Source organism: Macaca nemestrina, chromosome 1 (assembly GCF_043159975.1).
Source record: "Macaca nemestrina isolate mMacNem1 chromosome 1, mMacNem.hap1, whole genome shotgun sequence".
NCBI lineage: Eukaryota > Metazoa > Chordata > Mammalia > Primates > Cercopithecidae > Macaca > Macaca nemestrina.
In genome coordinates, this window is record NC_092125.1 from 115,154,543 (window position 1) to 115,177,074 (window position 22,532).

The following is a 22,532-nucleotide window of genomic DNA, read 5'->3' on the forward strand; positions in this document are numbered from 1 at the left end:
CTAACTCAAAAAAGTTGCATTAATACTTCTAATAAAGCCACAGCAAAAAAGAGAGACATTCATGAGAGATTCAAACTCTGACCCAGAGTACCGAGATATCCTTGATGACCCTGCTGTGCCTGTCAGGTAGCACCCATCTATAATCCTCTGATACGCTGTAAGTATTCAGGGTTTCTTGTAGAACCAGCGACCCTAATTCAATAGCACATATGCCATAGCAGTAAAAGAAATTATTAGTAATATGGTTAAATATGAAGTTATGTCTTTACAACTTGCCCCAAATTATGAATATGGCAACAAAACATACTCTTCTTCTTTTCTTGCTACTATCCTGGATAGAGTATAAGAAATGGAGGGTTAAGAATCATAAAACCAGGCCAATTCATCAAATACCTATTTGGTCAATTCACTAAATATACCTGTTTAACTATCTGGCACTGGCTGACCAGTTTTTGTCTTCATAACAGTATTTGAAGGAATATTCAATTTGTCTCCATCTCTGTTCTCTGCTGTAACAGCTTGAGAATGAGGGTGAGAGATGAGTAGAATATCAAGTCTTTGTACATCTATTCTTCTCAACTACCTATTAACAGAATTCTTCATATTTAAGAATACAACCTAATGAACATATTTGCTTTATGTTTCTTAGTTTACCTCTATATATGCCCCTACATTTCCATTCGCACCTGTAGAGACCAAGATAAATAAACTGACTTCCTTAAAATGTTGGTATAAGGACAAAGCAAAACCTGTTAGCTTACACTCAACACTTTAAAACAGGAATGTCCACCCTTTTGGCTCCCCTGGGCCACATTGGAATAATTGTCTCGGGCCACACATAAAATACACTAATGATAGCTGATGAACAACAACAACAAAGAAATCATAAAAAAATCATAATGTTTTAATAAAGTTTACAAATTTGCATTGGGCCACATTCAAAGCCGTACTGGGCCACATGTGGCCTGCGGGCCACAGGTTAGACAAGCTTGGCTTCAAATAAACAACAAATGAGGCAAATTGGCCAATCGTAATTGGCTTTTGCTAAACTGACTAGAACCAAAGCTATCTTAGATTGTAACACAGAGGCCTATGACTGAGTAAGGATTCCTGAGCAATGTATTACCATGACTTCTTACTTAAAGAGGTGGGTCATCATGATCCTTGTTTTAAAGGCAAGACTGATTGCTTAGGCTGGTAGCAAACTCCTAGGCTCAAGCAATCCACCCACCTCGGCCTCCCAAAGTGCTGGGATTACAAGGGTGAGCCACCGAGTTTGGCATACTATTTCTTAATCCCCAAGTGTTGACAGCTTCAGTTAAGGTACTACTGAAGCAGTTCTGCTGAAAAGACATGGTATTCTTTGGAAAAGGATGTTACCTGAGGAGGAAGAAGAGGCACCTGCATATAAGTTCAACATCAGAGCCCAGCTGAATGAATTCGTTAAAGAGTTTAAGAATGTCTGGGACATAAGAAAAAGGCAGCACAAGTAGAGATTCTTCCAGTTCACTGAAAAAGAAAAAATAGATATAAAAATGCCGCATTTGTTAACATTGTTAAAATGGTCAATTTTTAAATCTTTCCCTTTATTACTTTTTCTACTGATTTTATACTTGAATACACCTTGTGTAGAGTTAAATATTCATCTATAAGCTAGATGACTCCCTTTGTTTTTTGTATTTAACATCTTAATCTATTTGGAATGCATTTTGGTCAATGGCATGATGGGAAAATCTAACTTTTTCCCTCCAGATAAACAATTTCTCCAAAGCCTTTTGTTGAATATTCCATCTTCATATGATATTCTTTTACCATATATTGAGTCCATTAGAGTCTATTATGATGACTTATCCTGACATGATGATTGATCCTGATACCAATCCTACACTATTTTAATTTTGCTAATTTTGTAGCCTTTTAATCTGGGAAAATAGTTCCCTCTAGAACTAGCTCAAGTATTATTTCATCAATTCCAATTTAAAATCTTAAGAGGATATCAAATGGGATTACAAACCTATTAATTAGGAAACATTAAATCTTTAAAACACAGAATCTTCCTATCTTCAAATGTATCATAACCTCCACATTAATCAATTTTCTTTTACATTCCTGTAGTGAAGTTTCATCTTTATCCTAAGACAGGTGTTATTTCTTGTAAAGAATATATATGTAAAAAAAAAAAAAAAAAAAAAGAATATATATGTAGATATTGTGGTTCATTATGAAAATGATAGCCTTCAGTAGTTCAAACTCATGAATGAAATCAAAAGGAAAATCACCAATAATATAACAATTATTGCAAAAATGTATGACAAAGAAAATAAAGTATGGTGCCCAGGCTGGTCTCAAACTTCTGGTCTCAAGCGTCCTAAAATGTTGAGATTACAGACATGAGCCACTGTGCCCAGCCAGAGTTCTTTAAAAAACAGTAAAATAATACTTAAGAGCAAAAAGAGATAACTAAAAATTCACAAGAAAAAATACAAATGGTCAACAAATATGCTGAAATTTTAACTTCATTAATAGTCAAAAGAAATGAAAATAAACAATATTACCTTTTGCCTCTCACACTGGCAACAAATTTTTTAAAGCCTACTAAAAATCAGTATAATCACCCTGGAAAGTAATTTGGCAATATAAAAAAGCTCATGCCTACTGGTCAGTTATCAGGCTGCTAGGACTCTTAAGAAAAATAATCAATAATGATGACAAAGATATATGTGTAAACATATTCAGTGAAGCCACTGATAATAGCCAAAAAGGAGAAACAAATGCAATATCCAGTAATTATTCATACAATGGAATAATTCTGAATCCAATGAATTTTTTTTTTTTAACAATATGAACAAACAAATGTTCAGGAAATATGTGAAAAAGAACAGAATATAAAACTTTATATATTATTCCAATTGTGTATGTACATAGAAAAGAAGCCAAAATATAAAAAAAAATTAACAGTTGGTGCTTCTAATTGAATTATATATTATTTCATTGCCTACAACATAAATCACTCCCTTTTATTTGTCCTTAAAAGCATCTCTCTCCATACTTTAGAAGGAACTTCCTAGTTCTAGCACTTGAAAAAGAACATTATAAATTATTTCCCATCAAAACTTTTATATAGTTAAACCTATAAGAAAGATAACCATCAATTATAATTTCTATTTATTTCCCATTCAGATAAGCATTTCATAAATGCTGACAGATTATAAAAATTGTGCACAAGGACTCACTCACCTTGACCTGATGCCTTTAAAAATCTCTAATACATAAGCTGAAGGCTATAAAGGAAGGATTAACACCATTAGTGAGACTCTTGGTTGGTTTCTACTAAAGTTCTCTAATTTCTATCTCCTATAAAACAGGAACCCCTCTTTCTTATTTCAGAAAAAGTATTCTAAAATGGTAAGATCTGCATGAGTTTAGAGTAAGCCAGATCTCGGTTCACAATCAAACTATGTCCCTTACCAACTATGCTACAAGTCAAGCCAGATTCCTTATCTATAAGGTGAAGATACCCTGACTCACAAAATTACTGTGATGAGACATGCAAGTAAAATACTAATTAGAGATTACTAGATAAACATACATTCTCCCATTATTCTTCCCCTCTCTCTTCTTTATCTCATCAGACTGGTTTCTGTCAACTTTCCCTCTGAAGGCTGATTCGAAAGTTAATTTAGATGAACAGAATCTTCACAGGGCTTTGGACACTAAACATAAACAAGCACTAGAAAATAGAAGAATGCCAGTCTAGTCCAATCAAAAAGGCTGGCTTGGGAAGTTACACTAAAGTGGTGCTTTTGAAATACAAAATATCTTAGAGAATGCCAAGATTCAAAAGAGACTTTTAAAGACAAAGTATTCCCAGTAATCCATCCCCAAATCATAATGCCTCTACTTCCTTTCTCGTCCTTGTAAGTAACTTTGAATAACCAAGGGGAAACCATTAGACATTTTACTTACTGAGATACTGCCATAAGCCATTAGGATGGGGTTGGTGGGAAGTGGAACCTATGAAGAAATTATTAAATCAAGTCATTAAAAAAACTGAGACTTGTATAGCATTTGTTATAGACAGAGTGGTAACAGTATTTTATAATTTTGAAAAGAGAAAAAAGAGACCCTAAAAAACTGACAGAGTGTAAAAGAATTATCAAGCCTGTTAGTTTCTATAGTATTCATGAATGAGCTGGAACAATGTATTTTATCTAGAAATCTGAAATGGTTACCCTGCCTCCCAAACCAAAGTAGGAACGTGAGTTTCTACTCAAGACAGTAATCACCTCAATCTGTAATTTCCTTTCCTTCGCTTTCACTAAGACCAAGTGCCCTTCTTCCCACAGTTCCTCAATTTCTTCTAATGTAGTGAGTTGGAAAGATTCTACTCCATTTATTGCATATCCTGATCTTAGCTAATAAATCCCAAAACAATGGTTTTTCTCCTTGGGAAATCCCTTTATTGATACTGTAACTTACTATACTCTCTTATTACCTCTTTCCCTGCAGCTTTACAAATGGCTTTGTGTTCCTTCATTTTTGCAGTTTCTTCTCGGTACAACTCAATAGCCTCCATAATCCTCTCAGCCTACAGATGATGACAAAGGAAAGAAATCATCACAACACACTCCATCATCCCAGGACACTGAAACTGGAAGAGCTGACTAGAAATTTGCCAAATGAAATAGCTTCAATCCGTTTAATAAAGATGTGCCAATAGAGTGCCAAAAAGCGTTTAAAGACATTTTTGGTTTTCTTATTTTTTAATGTACAGGGAGAAGACTAAGTGTCGTGGACTCAGGTGGGATGATACCTAGACACTCTGAATAGGGCAGGTCCCAGGAACACCTGAAAGGAGCACATACTGATCAAAGAGATTCAGGACTACTCCCATCTTTGGTTACAAGAGAAGAAAACAGGTTATAATCCCCATCTTTAAATCTCATGAACTTTTTGCCAAAAAATGGCTTTCGGGTTGATACAGAATAAAACTTTCACTAAAAAGTTGAGATCTTATTAAAAAACGAGAAACCACATTCTATATCAACTTACTGCTTTCACTGTTTCGATAGTTTTTTTTCCAGTAAAGTAACTGTCGCCTTGAGTCTCTCCTGGAACCTGCCAGAAACAAAGAAATCTTTGAACAACACTGTTGACCAGAGTTAAAGAGCTGATAAATTAATCTTACATCCATATAAGAACAGCTATTATTATTTTATGAAAATACTAACAGTGTTACCAGCTACCAGTAACAGTACTTAGCATATGTATTATCATAAGAATATCTTGCACATGTTTAAAAAGAGAATATCCAAATTTTCTAATGTTTACTTTTGCTCTACAGTGAATAAAATAATTCCCTAAAGCCTCAATTGCCAGAATGATAATTATTCAATAGCAAATTTGGTCAATCACTTGAACCACAAAATTGGGATATACAGCTGAAGAGAAAGAATCACACAGATTCTTTATTGGCTGGTGATACCTTCAACTTCTAGCCTCAATTTTAATCCTATTAGAAATTCTGGACATTATAGTCAATTTCAATAAGATAACTATATATGGGGCATAATCTCAAGGTCCCCCAAATTTACTTACTGCTGGTTGGTCTTCTTTGGCCACACTCTCCTCATATTCTGCTTCTCTTTCCTGCCATGAGATAGATATACATTAATTTGAGAGGAAAAAACATGGTCTCTATATAAAGAGAAATGAGGCAGCAAGACGGTGCTTCTTTGACAACATAATCCCCCTAATGGCATCTTTATCTCTGCCTAGCTTCTGAAATGGGTGACAATGGTCTTGAACAGATCTCCTGAAGGTTCTTGGACTTGTAATGAATGAGGTATAACTGCACTACACAGAAAACTTCAACTAGGACAGCCTGTCAGATACCCACTGGCATATTTGTAACCAAGCCTAAAGTTCTTACCATTTCCCTTTCTTCCTCAAGAATAAGAGGCTCCCTTGTTCTCTCCCAAAGTCTCAGAGATTTGTCATGGGACGATGATACAACATAGTCTCCACTGGGGCTTACAGCCAAACACCATATTTCCTGGTGATGCCCCTGGAGGGGGAAAAAAAAAAACAAACAACAACAACAAAAAAAAAAACACCTCAAGAATATCTCATTCATAGACCACTCTTAGTGGGTAATGTAAATATTCTTAAAAGTATTTTTTAAGTACTGAGCAAGCAAAGCAGGCATGTGGTTACCTCCAGAGTCTGTATGTGTTCAAATTTGTCTGCATCCCACTGTTTAATCTTATGGTCTTTTCCAGCAGTGAAGAAGAGGTGAGACTTGGGTACAAACTGTAGGTACATCACACTGAAAAATGACAGAAATATTAAAATGTCAACAAATTCCAGGTTAGTAAAAAGAGTTTTACACACATAAATAGCTTTTGACTAGCTAGTTCTAGACTGTCTAACTGTATTTTAGAACTTATATCACTGCCTGAGAACACTGAAAAATAGATGCAGATGCTCAAGGAAAGTGATACTTACAGATAACTCAAAGGGAGGCATCTGAAAAGACTATATGTACCTGTCATCATGCGCAAAGAGAGACTTGTGGCAGTCCCCAAAGTCCAAACCCCAGATTTTCACATTCCTATCAGCGGAGCCAGTTGCTATAAGTGCTCCATCCTATGGCAAATAAAAGTAAAATATTACCTTGATTTTTGAATTCTGTATATGAATAAAAAGGTAACCAGAATATTTAACCCATTTCTTTCAAACACATTAAAATGAAGCCAAAAAACTGATTTCATCTCTACTAAAAACACTGAATTCTTTGCTCTTACCTACAGAGATACTTAAAAAGCTTGTTAAGTAAAAGCATGAACACTGTGGCTTACATACTTTCATGTTGCCACAGGGCAGTGCTATGCCTTGATGTAGGGTTATCTATTTACTTTTTTAGATAGGAAAAAGATTCTCTAATCTCTGGCAGGGGATTTGGAAAGAAAGTGGGAGAGAGAAACAGAAGAGAAGCCGAGAAAGCCTCTATTAGAATGTTTATGTATCCCACGTTCCCTATCACTATTTCTCTTATCTCTCCTATTTCAATGCCTGGTTCAAATGGTTGTCAATATTAAAAAAAAAAGAAAGAAAGAAATATATTTAACACTGTAACTTAACATTGTTAGTACATGATCACAGACAGCTATGAGGTCAACTCCTTTCACACAGAATAGACATTATTTTTTTGAGATGGAGTCTCGCTCTGCAGAATAGACATTTTTTTTAATATACATTGCCACTTCTAATCAAAACGAGATATTGGGAAATAAATGATTTTGGTCAAGAGACCAAAAGTTTACATAGTGTAAAATACCATAACTATCCAAATATAAATCCAAGCTCCTCAGCAGCATTATCCTTCAGAACAAAACGGAATGCCTTTTTAAAAGTCTTTCATATTTTAGTGTACTCTACCAATTATAGTATTTTAAACAACAAAGTACTATTTGGGAGAGCTACAAGAAGGATAGAGATAATATTTGCAAAATTATTCTGAAAACATTAAAGTAATATATATAAGATACAATATATGTTAATTTGAGACTGTTTTTAAAGAAAGAATGATGATAAAAACAAATAATCTAAAATGAAGATATCAAGCCAGAATTAAGAAAGTATCTGCTTCAGAAAAGACAACTATTACTGAGACACTATTTGAACTTTACTTACATAAGAGATGTCCATGCATATAACAGGTAGTTTGTGTCCATACAGTGAGAGAAAAAACTAAACATTAAAAAAAATAATAATTAATGTCTGTCTATAAAATATGGGTATAATTTATAACATGTAGGTCTAAAATATAACTTTAAACACATTTTTTAATTGCTTTATATTTGTATTTTCAAAGACAACCCACAAAAGACAGCTTTGTAGGAGTACCTGTGTCCACTACACAGATCCTCCATGCACTTGCCAAAAATACTGCAGTATAGTGGAGGCAAGGAGGCCCCCAGAAGCTTACTGCCTCAGTCAGATCTCTGGATCTCTTCACTGAAAAGATTCCAGGGCACTTGTTTCACAAAAAAATTCCCAGGCCCAACCTGGTCCTCTCAACTCTCTGGGTATAGGGCTCAGTAATTTGTATTTTTAAAAGCAATCTAGATGATCCTAATACATAGCCAAGTGTGAAATCACTGCCCAGGACACCTAGCAATGCTCTATGACTACTTAGTATGACAGAATTTTCTGTCCACAAGATTTTTTGAACACATGAAATATAACTTGCTTTAAACAAAATTCATGAACGATAGAATTATTTTAAAATGCTAGCTTCCCTAGTATACTTACATTGCTTTGATTCACACACACATTTTTAGAAATGTACTACTGCTGGGCACAGTCAAGGCCACTTCTTTATAGCCTCAACCCAAATTCTTAAGGTCAGTGAGTCAGAAAGGGAAAATATCCCCGGGCATAACCACTCTACCTTTAAAGTATCAACATAGAAAATTTTCACAGTACAGTCCAGCAAAGACACAGCCAATAGCTTTTGATTGGGAGAGTAACTGACACACAGAACATCTTCATCTAGTTGCAAGGTTCGGGTTTGCTTCACAGAAAGTCTAGCACCACAAAAAACATCAAGAAAAAAATAAATGAGTATACAAATTCAGAAAAATCCTAACTCTTTAGAGCACAACAAACGATACAATATGTCAAAAGGCCATTCAATAGCTCCCAATTTTCACTCCAAAAAATGGGTACAAAAAAATATCTACTCACCTCTTTTGGGTACTATTTTCATCTTTCACTAACTCAAAATCCCAGAATTTGACAGATTTATCTGCACCACCTGTCACAAAGCCACGCTGAAAATCAAATGAAATTTCAATTAAAAACTACTTTAGCATAAAAACTTTGCTATGAAGATACATTTTAAAAGTCTAAGAAAGTATTTTCATTTAATGTCCTGGGATAAAAATTAAGAAAAATGTGGTTCTCCCTAGCTCCTTTCACTGCTCTTTTGGGTCTGCTGCCACAAACCTTATGTGAAAATTCCTACCATCGACTAACATAGGCAGAAATAATAATAACTTATGAAAAGTTCTAGTTATACTATTATCTAGCATCAAGAAGAAAAAAAAACTCTCAGTAAACTAGTTTGAAAAATATACATAGAATGGAAAATCTACGTTTGTTTAAAGTATTCGCCTCAGAAGGATATAAATTTAGTCTGCAATGTCCCTGCTTAAAATATGTTGGAAGCTGTTTTCCATTATCAAGAAAATTAGTCTCGTTACATGGTAGTGTAAAGTACATAGAACACTGGATCTCAAGTGTCTGTTCTGCCACCTCATAGATTTATAACACAAGGAAAAACCTTTCCGTAATCCCTAGTTTTGTTGAAAAAAAGACCACACAGTTTATGGAAAAGATAGAACACTCTACAAATGCAAGATTTATTACTATTTTAGACTCACGGCTGTTTTGTTTGGACCCCAAGTGGTATTAAACACTCTAAACTTCAGAGATTTTTTTCCAAAACTAAGATCTACTTTCAATGGATGAAAATTTTCTACCATTGAGAATATTTAAATAAATGGGCAAAATTTCTTAAGGTGTTGTCAAAAATAAAAATCTCAAGACTTTTTTTTTTTTTTTTTTTTTTTTTTTTTTTTGAGACGGAGTCTCGCTGTGTCTCCCAGGCTGGAGTGCAGTGGCGTGATCTCGGCTCACTGCAAACTCCGCCTCCCGGGTTCACGCCATTCTCCCGCCTCAGCCTCCCAGTAGCTGAGACTACAGGCGCCCGCAACCACGCCCGGCTAGTTTTTTGTATTTTTAGTAGAGACGGGGTTTCACCATGTTAGCCAGGATAGTCTCGATCTCCTGACCTCGTGATCCACCCGCCTCGGCCTCCCAAAGTGCTGGGATTACAGGCTTGAGCCACCGCGCCCGGCCTAAAAATCTCAAGATTTTCTAAGCAACAGCCCCATTACTAGAATAAGCATACTTTTGCCAGGAACTGCTCTGAAGGTGAGCACATATTTATTGACTTGTAAGGGCTAACGTACTTGCTAAAATTACTAAATTTGTACAGTCATAGCTGTTTGTTTGGGAAAAAAAAGGAGCAGCAAAGTCTACTCAGTTCTCTGCATCATGTTGCCCAAGAGAATATTTCCCCTTAAGAAGTATTACAAAACATTGGCAAAAAAAATCACGAGGGTGAGCGATTGATGTCATGTTGCTGATAAGCAAAAGTAGCCAAACAAGATTTCATTTCATAATGACAGCTAGTCATTTACCAGGTATATAAGAAGGCATCATGTATGAACACTAAAGATTAGACCAAAAAAAAAAACAAAAAACAAAAAACAAAACTCAGGCTTTCTTTAAAGAAACCCTGAGAGAAATCTTTCTTAGCAGCAGTAAATCTTGATATAAGAATTGAGAACTGTGGCCAGAGGGCTGAAGTCCAGGGCTTTAAAATCTGGTTTAGTTACCTGATCTGGAGAGAGGGACATGGACCATAAAGCTCCATCATGTGCATCTATTGTCTCCAGCAGATTCCCCGAGGCCAAGTCATAAAGCTGCAGCTTCCCTGTCTGGGAAGACACAAAATGAGCACAGCTCCAGTGAACATACTTACAACCTCCATGATTCATGCCTGCACAATTTAGAAAAGACTTCATAACCAAGCTGCAAAAATGTGATCCATTGCTTAGGAAATGGATTCCACATTCCATGTTCTATATTTCCTATTTGATTAAATACTATTAAATCCCCTACTGATGTGCTGAGTTAACCTTGGCAGGGCTGCCATGTGTATAAGTATGGAATAATACCACTGTGCAGTACTGGACGCATTACTTTCATTGGTTCCACAACTTCAAAAGGAAAATATCATGACCACAGGCAAATCAGAATAAACAAAATAGCAAATGCAAACCTAAAAGCCTTTAAAGTTTAGCCAATCCTTTAAATGGATGATCCTCTACAGTTATTGGCTTAACCAACTCTTTTCCACCTGCTTTTCGTTTCCTCCTCTGCAATACATTGACAATAAGAAATGGGATCTACCTACAACACTGAAGAAGGCAATGAATTTTTAAAAATATCTTATTGGCATGAAAGCAATCACTTTAAAATTCCTATTTAGAGGTCTGTATATGCCATAGTCATGGTGTTGGCATGTATGCTAACACACACACAGAGGCAAAGCCTGCTCTACAATGAGCTTCTTCTACACAATGTGGTACAGACAGCATAAGCGTTTCCATGTCTGCTTATTTCCACGTGGCTGTCTCCCAATCTGACTAGCACCTAGGAATGAGGACTTGATCAGTTTGTCTTTACTGAATGCTTCTGTCTGCCAAGCATGATATTAGGTACATAATAATTATTACCCTTAATATATTTTATCATTCATTAAAACACAATTACATATGTGCTCATAAAAAGATGCATGAAAGGATGATCACCAAATGTTAATGGTAGTTATCTCAGGATCATGATTTTAATTTTCTTCTTCATAATTTTTAACAAAGTAAAACTTCAGTAAACAAAATATGTAATAAACTAACATCCTCCTAGATTACTTAGCTCCAGTACATCTCCAATATGCTAAAAAGAACCAGATTTCTTAATTTTATGAATTTTTAGTAGAAAAGATCCAGATATCCCAGAAAAAGTCTCCATTTACCTTTGTTCCTATGACCACCTGTCTATCACCAGGTACAAAGAATGAGCAAAGTGCATATTCACAGGTCATTGTGCGAATACACTGCAGTGTAGACCTATGAGAAAGAAAAAATAAAGAACTCATGTTAAGAGAATCTGCTTCCCCATTTTAGAGGTCAGTGTGTAGGTTTCGATGCACTTACTCATGTTGACAGATCAACATAGAAGAAGACAAAAGTCTTAAAAACCCTTGACTCACATACAATTATAGTCATGGGAGAAAATACTAAAGAGCACCAAACTTTGTTTACTTTATAAGGCCTCCAAATCCTAAGGAACAGAAATCACACAAAAGCAGGGTAGAAGTGTCTGTTGGGCTCCACAGAGCCCAATCTGCCATTACCAAGAAGTGAGTGAGTCTGAAGGGTTACAAGTCAAATTAGTACATCATTACAAATATCCCTACATTTTTTATAGGACCACAAACATTCATTAATTAAACAAATATATATCAAATGTCCACTTAACACACATTTACTGAATGCCCACTACATACCAGGTACTGTTCTAGGTGCTGGAGATACAACAGTGGATGAAACAGCAGAGGTTCCTAATCTCACAAAGGTTAACATTCTTTGGGAATAATAAATATGTAAATATTTGGTATATCAGATGATAGGTGCTACAAAGAAACATAATGCTGGGAGAAGGGGATGAAGAGTTCAAGGAGTAGGGTAAGAATGATAGGACTGTCATCTGATAAGACACAGAAAAAGCTTATGGATAAATGGGGAAGATGGATCCAAGCAGAAAGAACAGGGACATTCTTATTCTGTTGAAGGAATAGCAAGAAGGCCAGTGTGGCTCTAGTGGAGGAGAAAAGGAGAGTAGTAAGAGATAAGGTGTGTAAGGTAGGTAGAGTGAGATGGAACTATTGGAAGTGATCTAACTTCCACTATAAAAAGATTACACTGGCTACTGTGTTGAGAACAGACTATAGAGGGGCAAGCAAGAAAGCAGGGACACCAGTCAGGGGGCTATTACAATAACCCAGATGAGAGATGACAGTGGTTTGAATGGGGCAGTGGCAGTGCAGGTGGTAAGACGAGGCTGGATTCAGGATCAGTTTTGAAGGTAGAGCTGATAGGATCTGCTAATAGATTGGATGAATATGGGATATGAAAATCAACAATGGGCTGGGTGCGGTGGCTCATGCCTGTAATCCCAGCACTTTGGGAGACCGAGATGGGTGGATCACTTGAGGTCAGAAGTTCGAGGCCAACATGGTAAAACTCTGTCTCTACTAAAAATACAAAAATTAGCCAGGTGTGGTGGCACATGCCTGTAATCCCAGCTACTCGGGAGGCTGACACAGGAAAACCACTTGAACCCAGGAGGTGGAGGTTGCAGTGAGGCGAGATCACATCAATGCACTCCAGCCTGGGCGACAGAGCGAGACTCTGTCTCTAAATAAATAAATAAATAAAAGAAAATCAAGAATGGCTACAAGGTTTAGACTACAACAACTGGTAGCAAGTAATCATTTATTAAGATAGGGAAGTCTGAAGGAATAGCAGGTGGGAGGATTTTTGGAGACATGAACATCTAAGCTTGGTTTGGGACACATAAAAGTTTGAAATGCTTAATTAGACATCCAAGTGGTGACACAAAGTATTTGTATACATGAGTTTGATGTTTAGGGAGGAGGTTAAAGCTGGATATAAATGTATGTGTCATCACACAGAGAAAGCTACATGACAGGAGATTACATAAAGTGAGTTTAGATACACAAAAGGCCCAAAGACTCTACCCTAAAGTACTCTAACACTTAGACGTCATAAAGATAAGAAGGATGGAGCGAGGACTGAGAATAAATAGACAGCAAGGGAAGGGGAAATAATGAAAGTCAAAGAAAGTGTTTCAAAGAGAGGAAGTTATCAATTCAAGGAGAGAGCATAAAATAAAGCTTTTAGCTCACTGGATTTGGAAACGTGATCACTGATGACAATGACTGTTTTGCTGAAACAGTGGGGACAAAAGCTTGATGGGAGACAGATGAAGACAGAATGGAAAAAATGGAATCAGAGAATGGGGTAGTAACTGGAGAGCAATCCCCATTTGGGATTGGGGTGCAGGGTGAGAGGGGGTTATTATTTCCTTTAAGATGGGAGATATGATCATTAGCTTAAAGGTTTTGGAGATATTTGGTTTGACAACAGAAGCAAGGTGTAAAACTGTCATCTAGGAAAGTAAAAGAAGGGTGAAAAATTAGGGTACAATTACTGGGCAGCACTAACAGGCTGCTTTTTATTAAGTTTAAAGAGTAGGTAGTATGGTTGTGTGTTTTTCTCTAGCCAAGTACAGTTACAAGCGCTAGACATGGAATAAGCTTGCCTTTTTTTTTTTTTTTTGGCACATTTTAAAAGGCAACTTTTTCTTCTCTAAGCTCTACAGGCTAATGGCCCAAACACACTAAAGACAATTGTATTGAGGGCCTTAAGAAGTTAATAACTAACCCTCAAGAGTACCAAAAAAACTTAAAAGTAAAGAAATACTACTAAATACAGCTATATAAAACATCATTTCACAAACCTGTTCCATATTTTAATGGAATCAGCTGCAGCTGAAAGAACAGCAATATTGTCTGAGCTGAATGACAAAGTCCGCACATCACTACGATGACCCCCAATGGTGATTCTGCTTGTCCTGACAGGCTGAGGAGTAGGCAAGGATGGATTCAGTGAATACAGTTCCACCAGGTTGTTCTGCAGCAAGAAGACAGCCTTTAACTCTCCTTGAGGTGAATGAATCAAGTCAAAGGATCTGCATAAGAAAATAATCATAAATGTTCTAGCTACCATCTTAGCTCACAAGGTTAACTTTTTCCAGGAAAAGGCTTTGCAATGTCCTCTATCTATATAAAGCCTGAATAACTGTACATAATTTTTCAAATAAGAGTGCTGTAAGGCTGGGTGTGGTGGCTCACACCTGTAATCCCAGCACTTTGATAGACCGAGGTAAGTGGATCACTTGAGGTCAGGAGTTTGAGACCAGCTTGGCCAACATGGCAAAACTCCATCTCCACTAAAAATACAAAAATTAGCTGAGTGTGGTGGCACAAGCCTGTAATCCCAGCTACTGGGGAGGCTGAGGCAGGAGAATTGCTAGAACCTGGGAGACTGAGGTTGCAGTGAGCCGAGATCATGCCACTGCACTCCAGCCTGGGCAACAGAGTAAGACTCCATCTCAAAAAAATTAGGGGGAAAAAAAAAAAGAGTGCTCCGAGTATTGAGTAGGCTTTTAAGTCAAAAAAAAAAAAAAAAAACAAACAAACTAGGCTCAGATCCTGGTTCTGATACATACCTTCGTTTTGTGTATGTATTCTTTATAAGTGACTTTATATCCTTTCTGAACGTGGGGCACACTTTTTTTTTTTTTTTCCAATTAGCCACAGGAAAAGACAGTAAATGACTACCTAAAAGGGTACTACAATAATCCAAATACAAGACAAAAAGTGGGCCCACGGTTAGGGCGACAGGAGCACAGTGTGACACAGATGTCTCACGACCACTGTCTCCAAATATATAATTTATAGACAGCTTACAAATAGCATGAAAAAGCCAATAATACTTGGTAGCCGACTATTTCTATGATAACTTCAGATAATTTATTTTTACTTACTTGATTTTGGCAGAAGTTTTGATATTAGTCACCCGCTGGATTTCATCTTGCAGACTCATTTCAACATTAACTTCAGGATCTTCCTCCTCTCCTTTGCAAGAATGTAATCTAGAGGGAAGAAGAAAAGTGTATCATGCTCTTATTTTTCTAGAAGCAGCTTTGCACTTTGAGTTCAAAATCTGGCCCCTCGACCGACAAACTGTGTGATTCTGGAAAAGTCACTTAACCACACAGGATTACCATGAGAATTAAACAATGTAGTATAAGTGGAAATGCTTTGTACACTACAATGTCATAAAGTATTATTTCACTTAATAGCTACCCTTAAGAAATGGATTCTGAATGCAATAGCCCATAAAATTTCTTGTAACAAGGTCCTTGTAATTACAACTATTCCACTGAAACGTCTCTGGTTATTTTTCTAATTTCAGGACTTTTTAGAAAACTCATTAACCTGCACTTAACAATCCAACCATGTTAAATAAACCAGAATAGGTCTCAAAAGATTTGCTGAATCAGATGATTTTCTATCTCTCTGAGATTTGACAAATTTGGGTTATCGGTACCTCACAAGTTCTTCTTTAACTTTTAACGGTAATTGATAAGAGAGTAAATATTAAAGAAGCCAGTTTTTTTCAGTAACATGGGGCCTATCCAGGATATTTCATTATTAATATAAGTATTAAGAAAACATACTTTGCTTTCTTTCTAGCTTTCTTCATCTTCTTGTCCATTTTCTTCTTAATTTCCTCTTTGGAAAGGATACAAAACAATTCTAACACAGAATCAGTTCCCTAGAAAGGCAAAAGGTTAATGTGAGTCAAGGAGAGGTAATCTGTAATTTACCTAATTCTCAAAAGTAAACAACAATATTTATATTTCTTCCCTTAGTTAATCTCTCTGGGTTTGCTATCTCATCTGTAAAATGAGGCTATCACTTCCTACTTGTAGCATTGCTCTGAAGGCTAAACAAGAAGTTAAATGCTTTTAAATTGCTTAGAAGAGCAAGCATTTAATAAATGGTTGCTAATAAAAATAATATTGGTGTAAAAGTAATTGCGGGTTTTACCATTACTTTTTAAATTACTTTTCCAATTACTTTTTCACCAACCTAATAGTAATTATGATTTCTGTTGTTATGCTAATAAAGCTAGAGATTATAGGTCCACACAGTGAATTATTAACATGAGTCAAGAAAAAGTCATCTTTACATTGAATATGAAAGAATGAGTATTTGAAAGGAACAGCCTAGTCCTTGTTATTTTCTCCTAAGTATGGTACTCACATGGCAAGCAAGAATCCTGCCTGTCTTCTCAACTGCAAGGTTTACAACTCTGTCTCTTCCTTCCCGCATTATGGAACCAGCTTTTCTACATGAAAGGATTCGCTACAGAAGAAGCAAGAGCAGATGAAGGTTAGATGTAAGTTCTGCTGAACTTCTGAAAAAAATATAATTCTAATAAGTGCAAGTGACAAAAATATTCCCTAAAGTGATGATTCCCTAAAAATCTGCAATTCTTACTTTCCCACTATTCAACACAATTAAACTTAAGAAACGAAAATGAATTACATCCTCAGGGGCTTCATCCATCTCAAAGGTACCATCCTCTGCCTCAAGAGTATCTTGTACTCCAGGAGAAGATCCTTTGATTTTCTTGGGGTCTGGTTCTTCCAGGTCTTCAATCTGTTTTATAAAAATGGGAAAATAAAAGCTGAAATAGTATGTTCCAGGAGGTATTTTGTTGTTGTTGTTGTTGGAGACAGAGTCTTACTCTGTCGCCCAGGCTGGAGTGCAATGGCATGATCATATCTCACTGCAGCCTTGATCTCCTGGGCTCAAGCCATCCTCCCACCTCAGCCTCCCAAATAGCTGAAACCACAGGCACCGCCATGCTTGACTAATTTTTAAATTTTTTGTAGAGACAGGTTCTTGCCATGTTGCCCAGTCTGGTCTCAAACTTGTGTGTGGACTCAAGTGATCCTCCTGTCTCAGCCTCCCAAAGTACTGGGATTACAGGCATGAACTACTGTGCCTGGCCCAAGAGGTAACTCTTAATCCTGAAGACTTAGAAATCTTTCTTATGGCCAATAATAGCTTCTAATCTGTGATCTCCCTTATCAAACCTCTTCAGTAGCAGGGCAGGTATCAGAACTTATTAAAAACTGACTACATAATATACAAACAGAATATTACTCATTATACTATCTCCAAAAACTTTCTATAGCATATGGACTACTGTTTAGTGACAACAGTGAAAAACGACCCCACTCTTCACTAACTTTAAAATTTTCTCTGTATTTAGGTGAAAGGTCGACCATATTGTAGAACAAAAAATTCAAATTGGCATTAGGAACTGCAAAGGCATCGCAAGACAGGTTGATACATTTTCTCCTTAAATAAAAGATAACCCCTAGCCTACTAATGTAACTCCCATCAAAATGGCTGCTGGACACCGCACACACCGAAATTCAGCTAAACCTAAGGTCTGCAAGCTTTTCTTCTATGTAAATTCTTTGAATGTCTAAGAAAAAGTTACAGATCTTTTCAGAATATACATATTTATAAACATAAAATTCTACATATATGTTTGAGGAGAAAGGTTCACAGATATTCTGAAGGCCATCCAAGGACCCCCAAAGGTCCAAGAATATCTGATTAAGAGTGCCACAAAATAAAACATTAGTATTATAAGAAACTGTAAGCCTAAAGCTAATCTGAGCTCAAATAAATGAGGATAATGAGCATACAAGGAAGAAAAGCTTTTTTAGGTGTTGCAGGTTATTGATGTGATAGAATTCCTTCTAATACTATGTGAAGTACTCAATAATTACATCTGATTCTAAAACCAAGGTGCTTATGAAACTTCTAAACATGACACTGCCCATGATTTTAAAAAGTAATTACCTCTTGCAGATAAGCTATGTCCCATACCCTCAGTTCACTGTCTGAGGCTCCAGTGATGAGTCGCTTTTCTTCTGACACCAGAACCAACCCCCATACCTATAGAATATAAAAAGATTTGAGTAATACAACTTTCAAGAGATTCCAGGTAGTATAATATGATGTTCCAAAAGTCTAAGTTACACCGTAGTGAAATGTCTTTAGCACCTTAAAGGCAAAGAAAAGGCATAGCGACAATCCTTTCAAAATGCGCTAAGAGAAATCTCACTATTACAGAGAAAAAAAAATGGCCTGCGGTGAAACTGTTACTTTTGTGATACTACGAGTTTGTCTCTAACCTCCTATAATCAAATTAAGATAATAGCTGTTAAGCATAAATCTTAACTGAAATCCACTCAAATGATGATTTTAAGTCTTCTATTTCTTTGCTTTTAGCAGTGTCTAGCAAATAAAAGGTGCCCCACTAATGTCCATGGCATAACTTTCAGCTTCAAGTATCCAGGAATTAAATAAAGAAAATAATATTGTTGCAAATCAACAAATAATTTAATATTCTTGTCATTAATTCTAGGTATTACCTTCCTGAATGCCTGATATGAATAAAGCACTGAGGATGCAAAGATGTATAAAAAACAGTCCCTGAACTCAACTAATTAGATCTGTGTTCAAGTAACTATTATAACAGCTACCATATGCTGCTAACCTATCAGTAAGCTAGATGCTGCACACATAATATTATTAAACTTCCCTACATTCATAAAAGTGGACACTTATTATTTAGAAATGATGAAACTCAGGAATTAAAAACCATCCAAGGTCAATTTTTACTACATATCAGAGCATCAGTATCTGCTTCAATGGCTGGCATTGCTTCCATCAAACCAGCCTCACTATCCCTCAAGATGGCATGTAATTATTGTGTGCAGTAAAAACAAAGAGCCATGAAAGGGGAAGCGAAGAACACCACCTTTTCCCTTTTGCCTTCCCATTATTTCCCTGGGCCCATGACCCTCCACGTACCTCAGTCCGGTGGCCAACCATTGTTTTAAAGCAGTGCTGAGTATCAAGGTCCCACCATTTCACCATGGTATCTTTCCCACTAGAAGAAGAAACAGGAGAAAAAAATATATATCCTGTTTAGGAAAACTTATTCAACTAATAGGGAGATCCAAAACTCACTGTTGCTTTAAAAGGAACATATGCTTCAATAATGTCTAAAATTCCGATTCTCTCTGATCTTTCTTTTGAAAAGCAAAGAATCATAACTTTCCTTGTAGTTATTCCTGTGCAGAAAATAAAATGTTCCACCTACAAGCACAAGAATGACTTTAGATGCAGAGTACCAAAGAATACAGAATTTGATCCATCATGGCTTCCTCCTATCATTTCCATCATCACAGCATTGGCATTCCCTCAGACAATCTACCATGGAAACATCTTAGACTTCTCCCATTCCCTTGTCTTCCTGTCCAGTTAGTCTCTTGTCCTGCAAATGCTTCCTCTGTGAAGTTTCTAAGTATTGACACCTTCTAGTCCGTTTCTGTACACTAACCTGAACTTAAGTCCTACTACTTGGATTATTTTAACAACTTCTCATTTGGTCTCTGTCCATTGCTGTTCTTTCATCCCATCCAATGTGCAACTGTCAGATAACCTTAATTTTTAATATTTGCACTCACTCAATGTTCCCTGTAGAATGAAAATCAGGCTCTTTGGCAGCATTCTCAAAATTTCCCATTTATTTGTTCCTAACCCCCTAAATATAAGCCCTCCCAGCCAATGGCCTCTACTACTCCTGCTCAAACACCTCTTCCCTACCTCTTCACTACATAAATCTAATATAATCCTCCTTCATGAGCAAACTGGAAAAAAAAAAAAAACCCTCAAAAACCTGATTTACAAAGTCCATCCCATATAACCCCACCTTACAGTGTTATTTACTTTCCTTTATATTCCCTAAGCTGTAATATATATATTTTCTATTAGAACTATAGAATCATTCTCTTACAGAACCTGTGTTATCTGAACAAGACACTAATTTACCTGTATCCTATCCCACAGAAACAAATCCACCATTGGTAAAGCATTTAGTGCTCACAGCTTTTTCTAAGTTATTACTATGGTTCCTCTAATTAATGCCTGGCAAACCTTGGTATCCCAGCTTTTCCTAGGTGGCCATTCTTTAGGAATATTCATTATTATGTTAGGTTGAACAATATAAGATTGTTGATATTTGATGATTTTTTATGTACACAAATAAAAATTTCAAATGGTTCATCCTAATAGGTGTTTAGGAGGACTATGAAGTACAGTATATCTCTCCTCAAAAGGCGAGCTGAATTTAACACCTGCTATTCATATCTTCCCTCTGCTCCATATTCTGATTCCTGGCTTTCTAGATATCTAGAAGGTAGACAAAGCTCATTCTATAATGAGCTTCAAAAGGCTAAGAAACATGGAAAAACTGATATCAAGAGAAAAGAATGACAAATTAGAAAAATTATTTTAAAAATAATATAACTTTAGACAGCTCTACAATACTACTTAGAAGAAATGGAAAAAAGGAAAGCAGGAGAACAGGAGAGAACACTAATGCATAAGCATAAGCACACTGCTCATGAGAGAAATGAGTAAGGAAGAAAGCAAATTCTCTCTTCCTAAAAAAGAACTGGAAATTAAACCATTATTTTTTTACCTAGTAACTAGCAGGTTCTTTTCTCGTAGAAACAAGGCTTGTGTGATGGCGTCCTTGTGCCCCTTTAGACGGTAGAGACCACTTTCATTGATCACATCCCATACAATAACATCTGTGTCCTAAAGGGATCAAATAATACAGATGAAAAATAATTTTCTTTAACACATATAGCCTAACTTGACAAACAATGAGACTTAATTATTACAAAGGCAACACATAGTCCTTGCAGAAAATTTGGAAAGCATGGGGAAAGTACAGTGGAATAAACACCAGCCTTATTCCCACCATCCAGAAATAATCCCCAGATATTGTTATTGCTCTAGTTTTTATGTATAATCCAGGTTATTTTCCTATTAGAAATCTGAGATCATGCCATTCCTATCATTTTACAACCTTTTCTTTATTCATTAAATATTATTTCCATTTCTTCCATGTTATTCTAGAGTGTTCACATTTTTAATGCTCACATAATAATAAATTCTAAAACGATAGCACAACTTATTTTAAAACGTTTCTATTTTAGACATTTAGGTAGTTTCCAACTTTCTGCTGTTATAAATATGCAGAAGTGAACATTCTTATACACAAATTTTTGTATGTATATCTGATTAGAAAAAACTAAAATGAAAAGTTCTTGGGTTGTATGATATGTTTATTTTTAAAGTTTTAGATTGATACCATCAAAATGATCTCCAGGTTGGGTAAATCTATAGAACCAGCAGGGATATGTATGACAAGCCCTGTTTCCCATTCACTTAACTCTATTATTAGTTTTCTCAGAAACTACTACCAAACTCATAAGTAAAAAATGTTCAGTCTTAGTATTTATTTTAATTTACATTTATGAATACAAATGAAAAATATTTTACATGCTTTATGATGATTACTGGCCATTAGTATCTCGTTTGAATTGCCAATTCATGTGTTTGTCTATCATTCTTTGGGTGTCATCTCTTACTTGACTGTTTGTAAGTTATTAATAGATGAATGATACTAATTCTTTCTTTTTATAGTGAAAATATTAAATATTTTAACTTTTTCAGTTTCCTCTGACTTGTTTTTAATGTACAAATGTTTCAAGTATTCCAATCTACCAACAGTTTCCTTTTTATTTCTTTGCTAATACATTTAAAGTCCTTTTCTACCTTGCCATCAGATATTTACTTATATATTTTCTAGTTTACTTTAAAATGCTATTTTTTTATAGTTAAATCTTTAATCTTTGTTTTATTTTGGTATATAGCACAAGGTAAAGCTTTAATTTAAAATTTTCCCCCAAATAGCCAGTTGTCTAAGGACTGTTTTATAAGTAATCCATCATTTTTCTACTTACTAAAAATGTCATCTTTAAAATATACTAATTAGGAATGTAAACGTGGATGTGTTTCTGAGATTTCCATTTGGTTGCAAAAATCTATTTTGCATTGATACTTGCATTGAAGTATCAATATGATACTTCTTAAATTTGGGTTTATACGACATTTTAATATCTGAAACTCCTGTTTTATTATTCTTTTCTTCCCAAATGTTGGTGTTTCCAATTCCTTTGCTTTTCCATATTAGGTCAAGTTCTAAGTAACAACTAAAACCTTTACAATATCTATTTAA

At 35.7% G+C, this 22,532-nt stretch overlaps 2 protein-coding genes across 12 annotated transcripts in view; one reads left to right on the forward strand and one right to left on the reverse strand.

The window, feature by feature from the left end:
* LOC105479093 (sperm associated antigen 17) overlaps positions 1-5,036 on the forward strand; it is a 238,413-nt gene extending 233,377 nt beyond the window's left edge. For 5 of the 10 annotated variants that reach the window (XR_985679.2, XM_071087029.1, XM_011736902.2 and 2 more), the window contains one exon: positions 4,546-5,036. The gene's annotated coding sequence lies outside the window, so the exon portion shown is untranslated. Of the gene's footprint in view, positions 1-4,509 lie in introns of all 10 variants that reach the window. The other 5 variants (XR_985680.2, XM_071087046.1, XM_011736903.2 and 2 more) reach the window with 2 other exon arrangements.
* Positions 1-22,532, reverse strand: part of LOC105479092 (WD repeat domain 3) — a 30,699-nt gene that overhangs the window by 2,200 nt on the left and 5,967 nt on the right. For both annotated transcript variants that reach the window (XM_011736900.3, XM_011736901.2), the window contains exons 4-25: positions 20,925-21,043; positions 19,250-19,328; positions 18,233-18,328; positions 16,898-17,011; positions 16,613-16,714; positions 16,024-16,121; positions 15,328-15,435; positions 14,239-14,469; positions 11,669-11,762; positions 10,470-10,571; positions 8,752-8,837; positions 8,456-8,591; positions 7,696-7,752; positions 6,548-6,648; positions 6,217-6,328; positions 5,933-6,067; positions 5,599-5,649; positions 5,053-5,118; positions 4,496-4,588; positions 3,967-4,014; positions 3,238-3,281; positions 1,381-1,509 (exon numbers count right to left, since the gene is read on the reverse strand). In XM_011736900.3, coding sequence (XP_011735202.1) covers positions 1,381-1,509; positions 3,238-3,281; positions 3,967-4,014; positions 4,496-4,588; positions 5,053-5,118; positions 5,599-5,649; positions 5,933-6,067; positions 6,217-6,328; positions 6,548-6,648; positions 7,696-7,752; positions 8,456-8,591; positions 8,752-8,837; positions 10,470-10,571; positions 11,669-11,762; positions 14,239-14,469; positions 15,328-15,435; positions 16,024-16,121; positions 16,613-16,714; positions 16,898-17,011; positions 18,233-18,328; positions 19,250-19,328; positions 20,925-21,043 — 2,201 coding nt within the window. The remainder of the gene's footprint in view (positions 1-1,380; positions 1,510-3,237; positions 3,282-3,966; positions 4,015-4,495; positions 4,589-5,052; positions 5,119-5,598; positions 5,650-5,932; positions 6,068-6,216; positions 6,329-6,547; positions 6,649-7,695; positions 7,753-8,455; positions 8,592-8,751; positions 8,838-10,469; positions 10,572-11,668; positions 11,763-14,238; positions 14,470-15,327; positions 15,436-16,023; positions 16,122-16,612; positions 16,715-16,897; positions 17,012-18,232; positions 18,329-19,249; positions 19,329-20,924; positions 21,044-22,532) is intronic.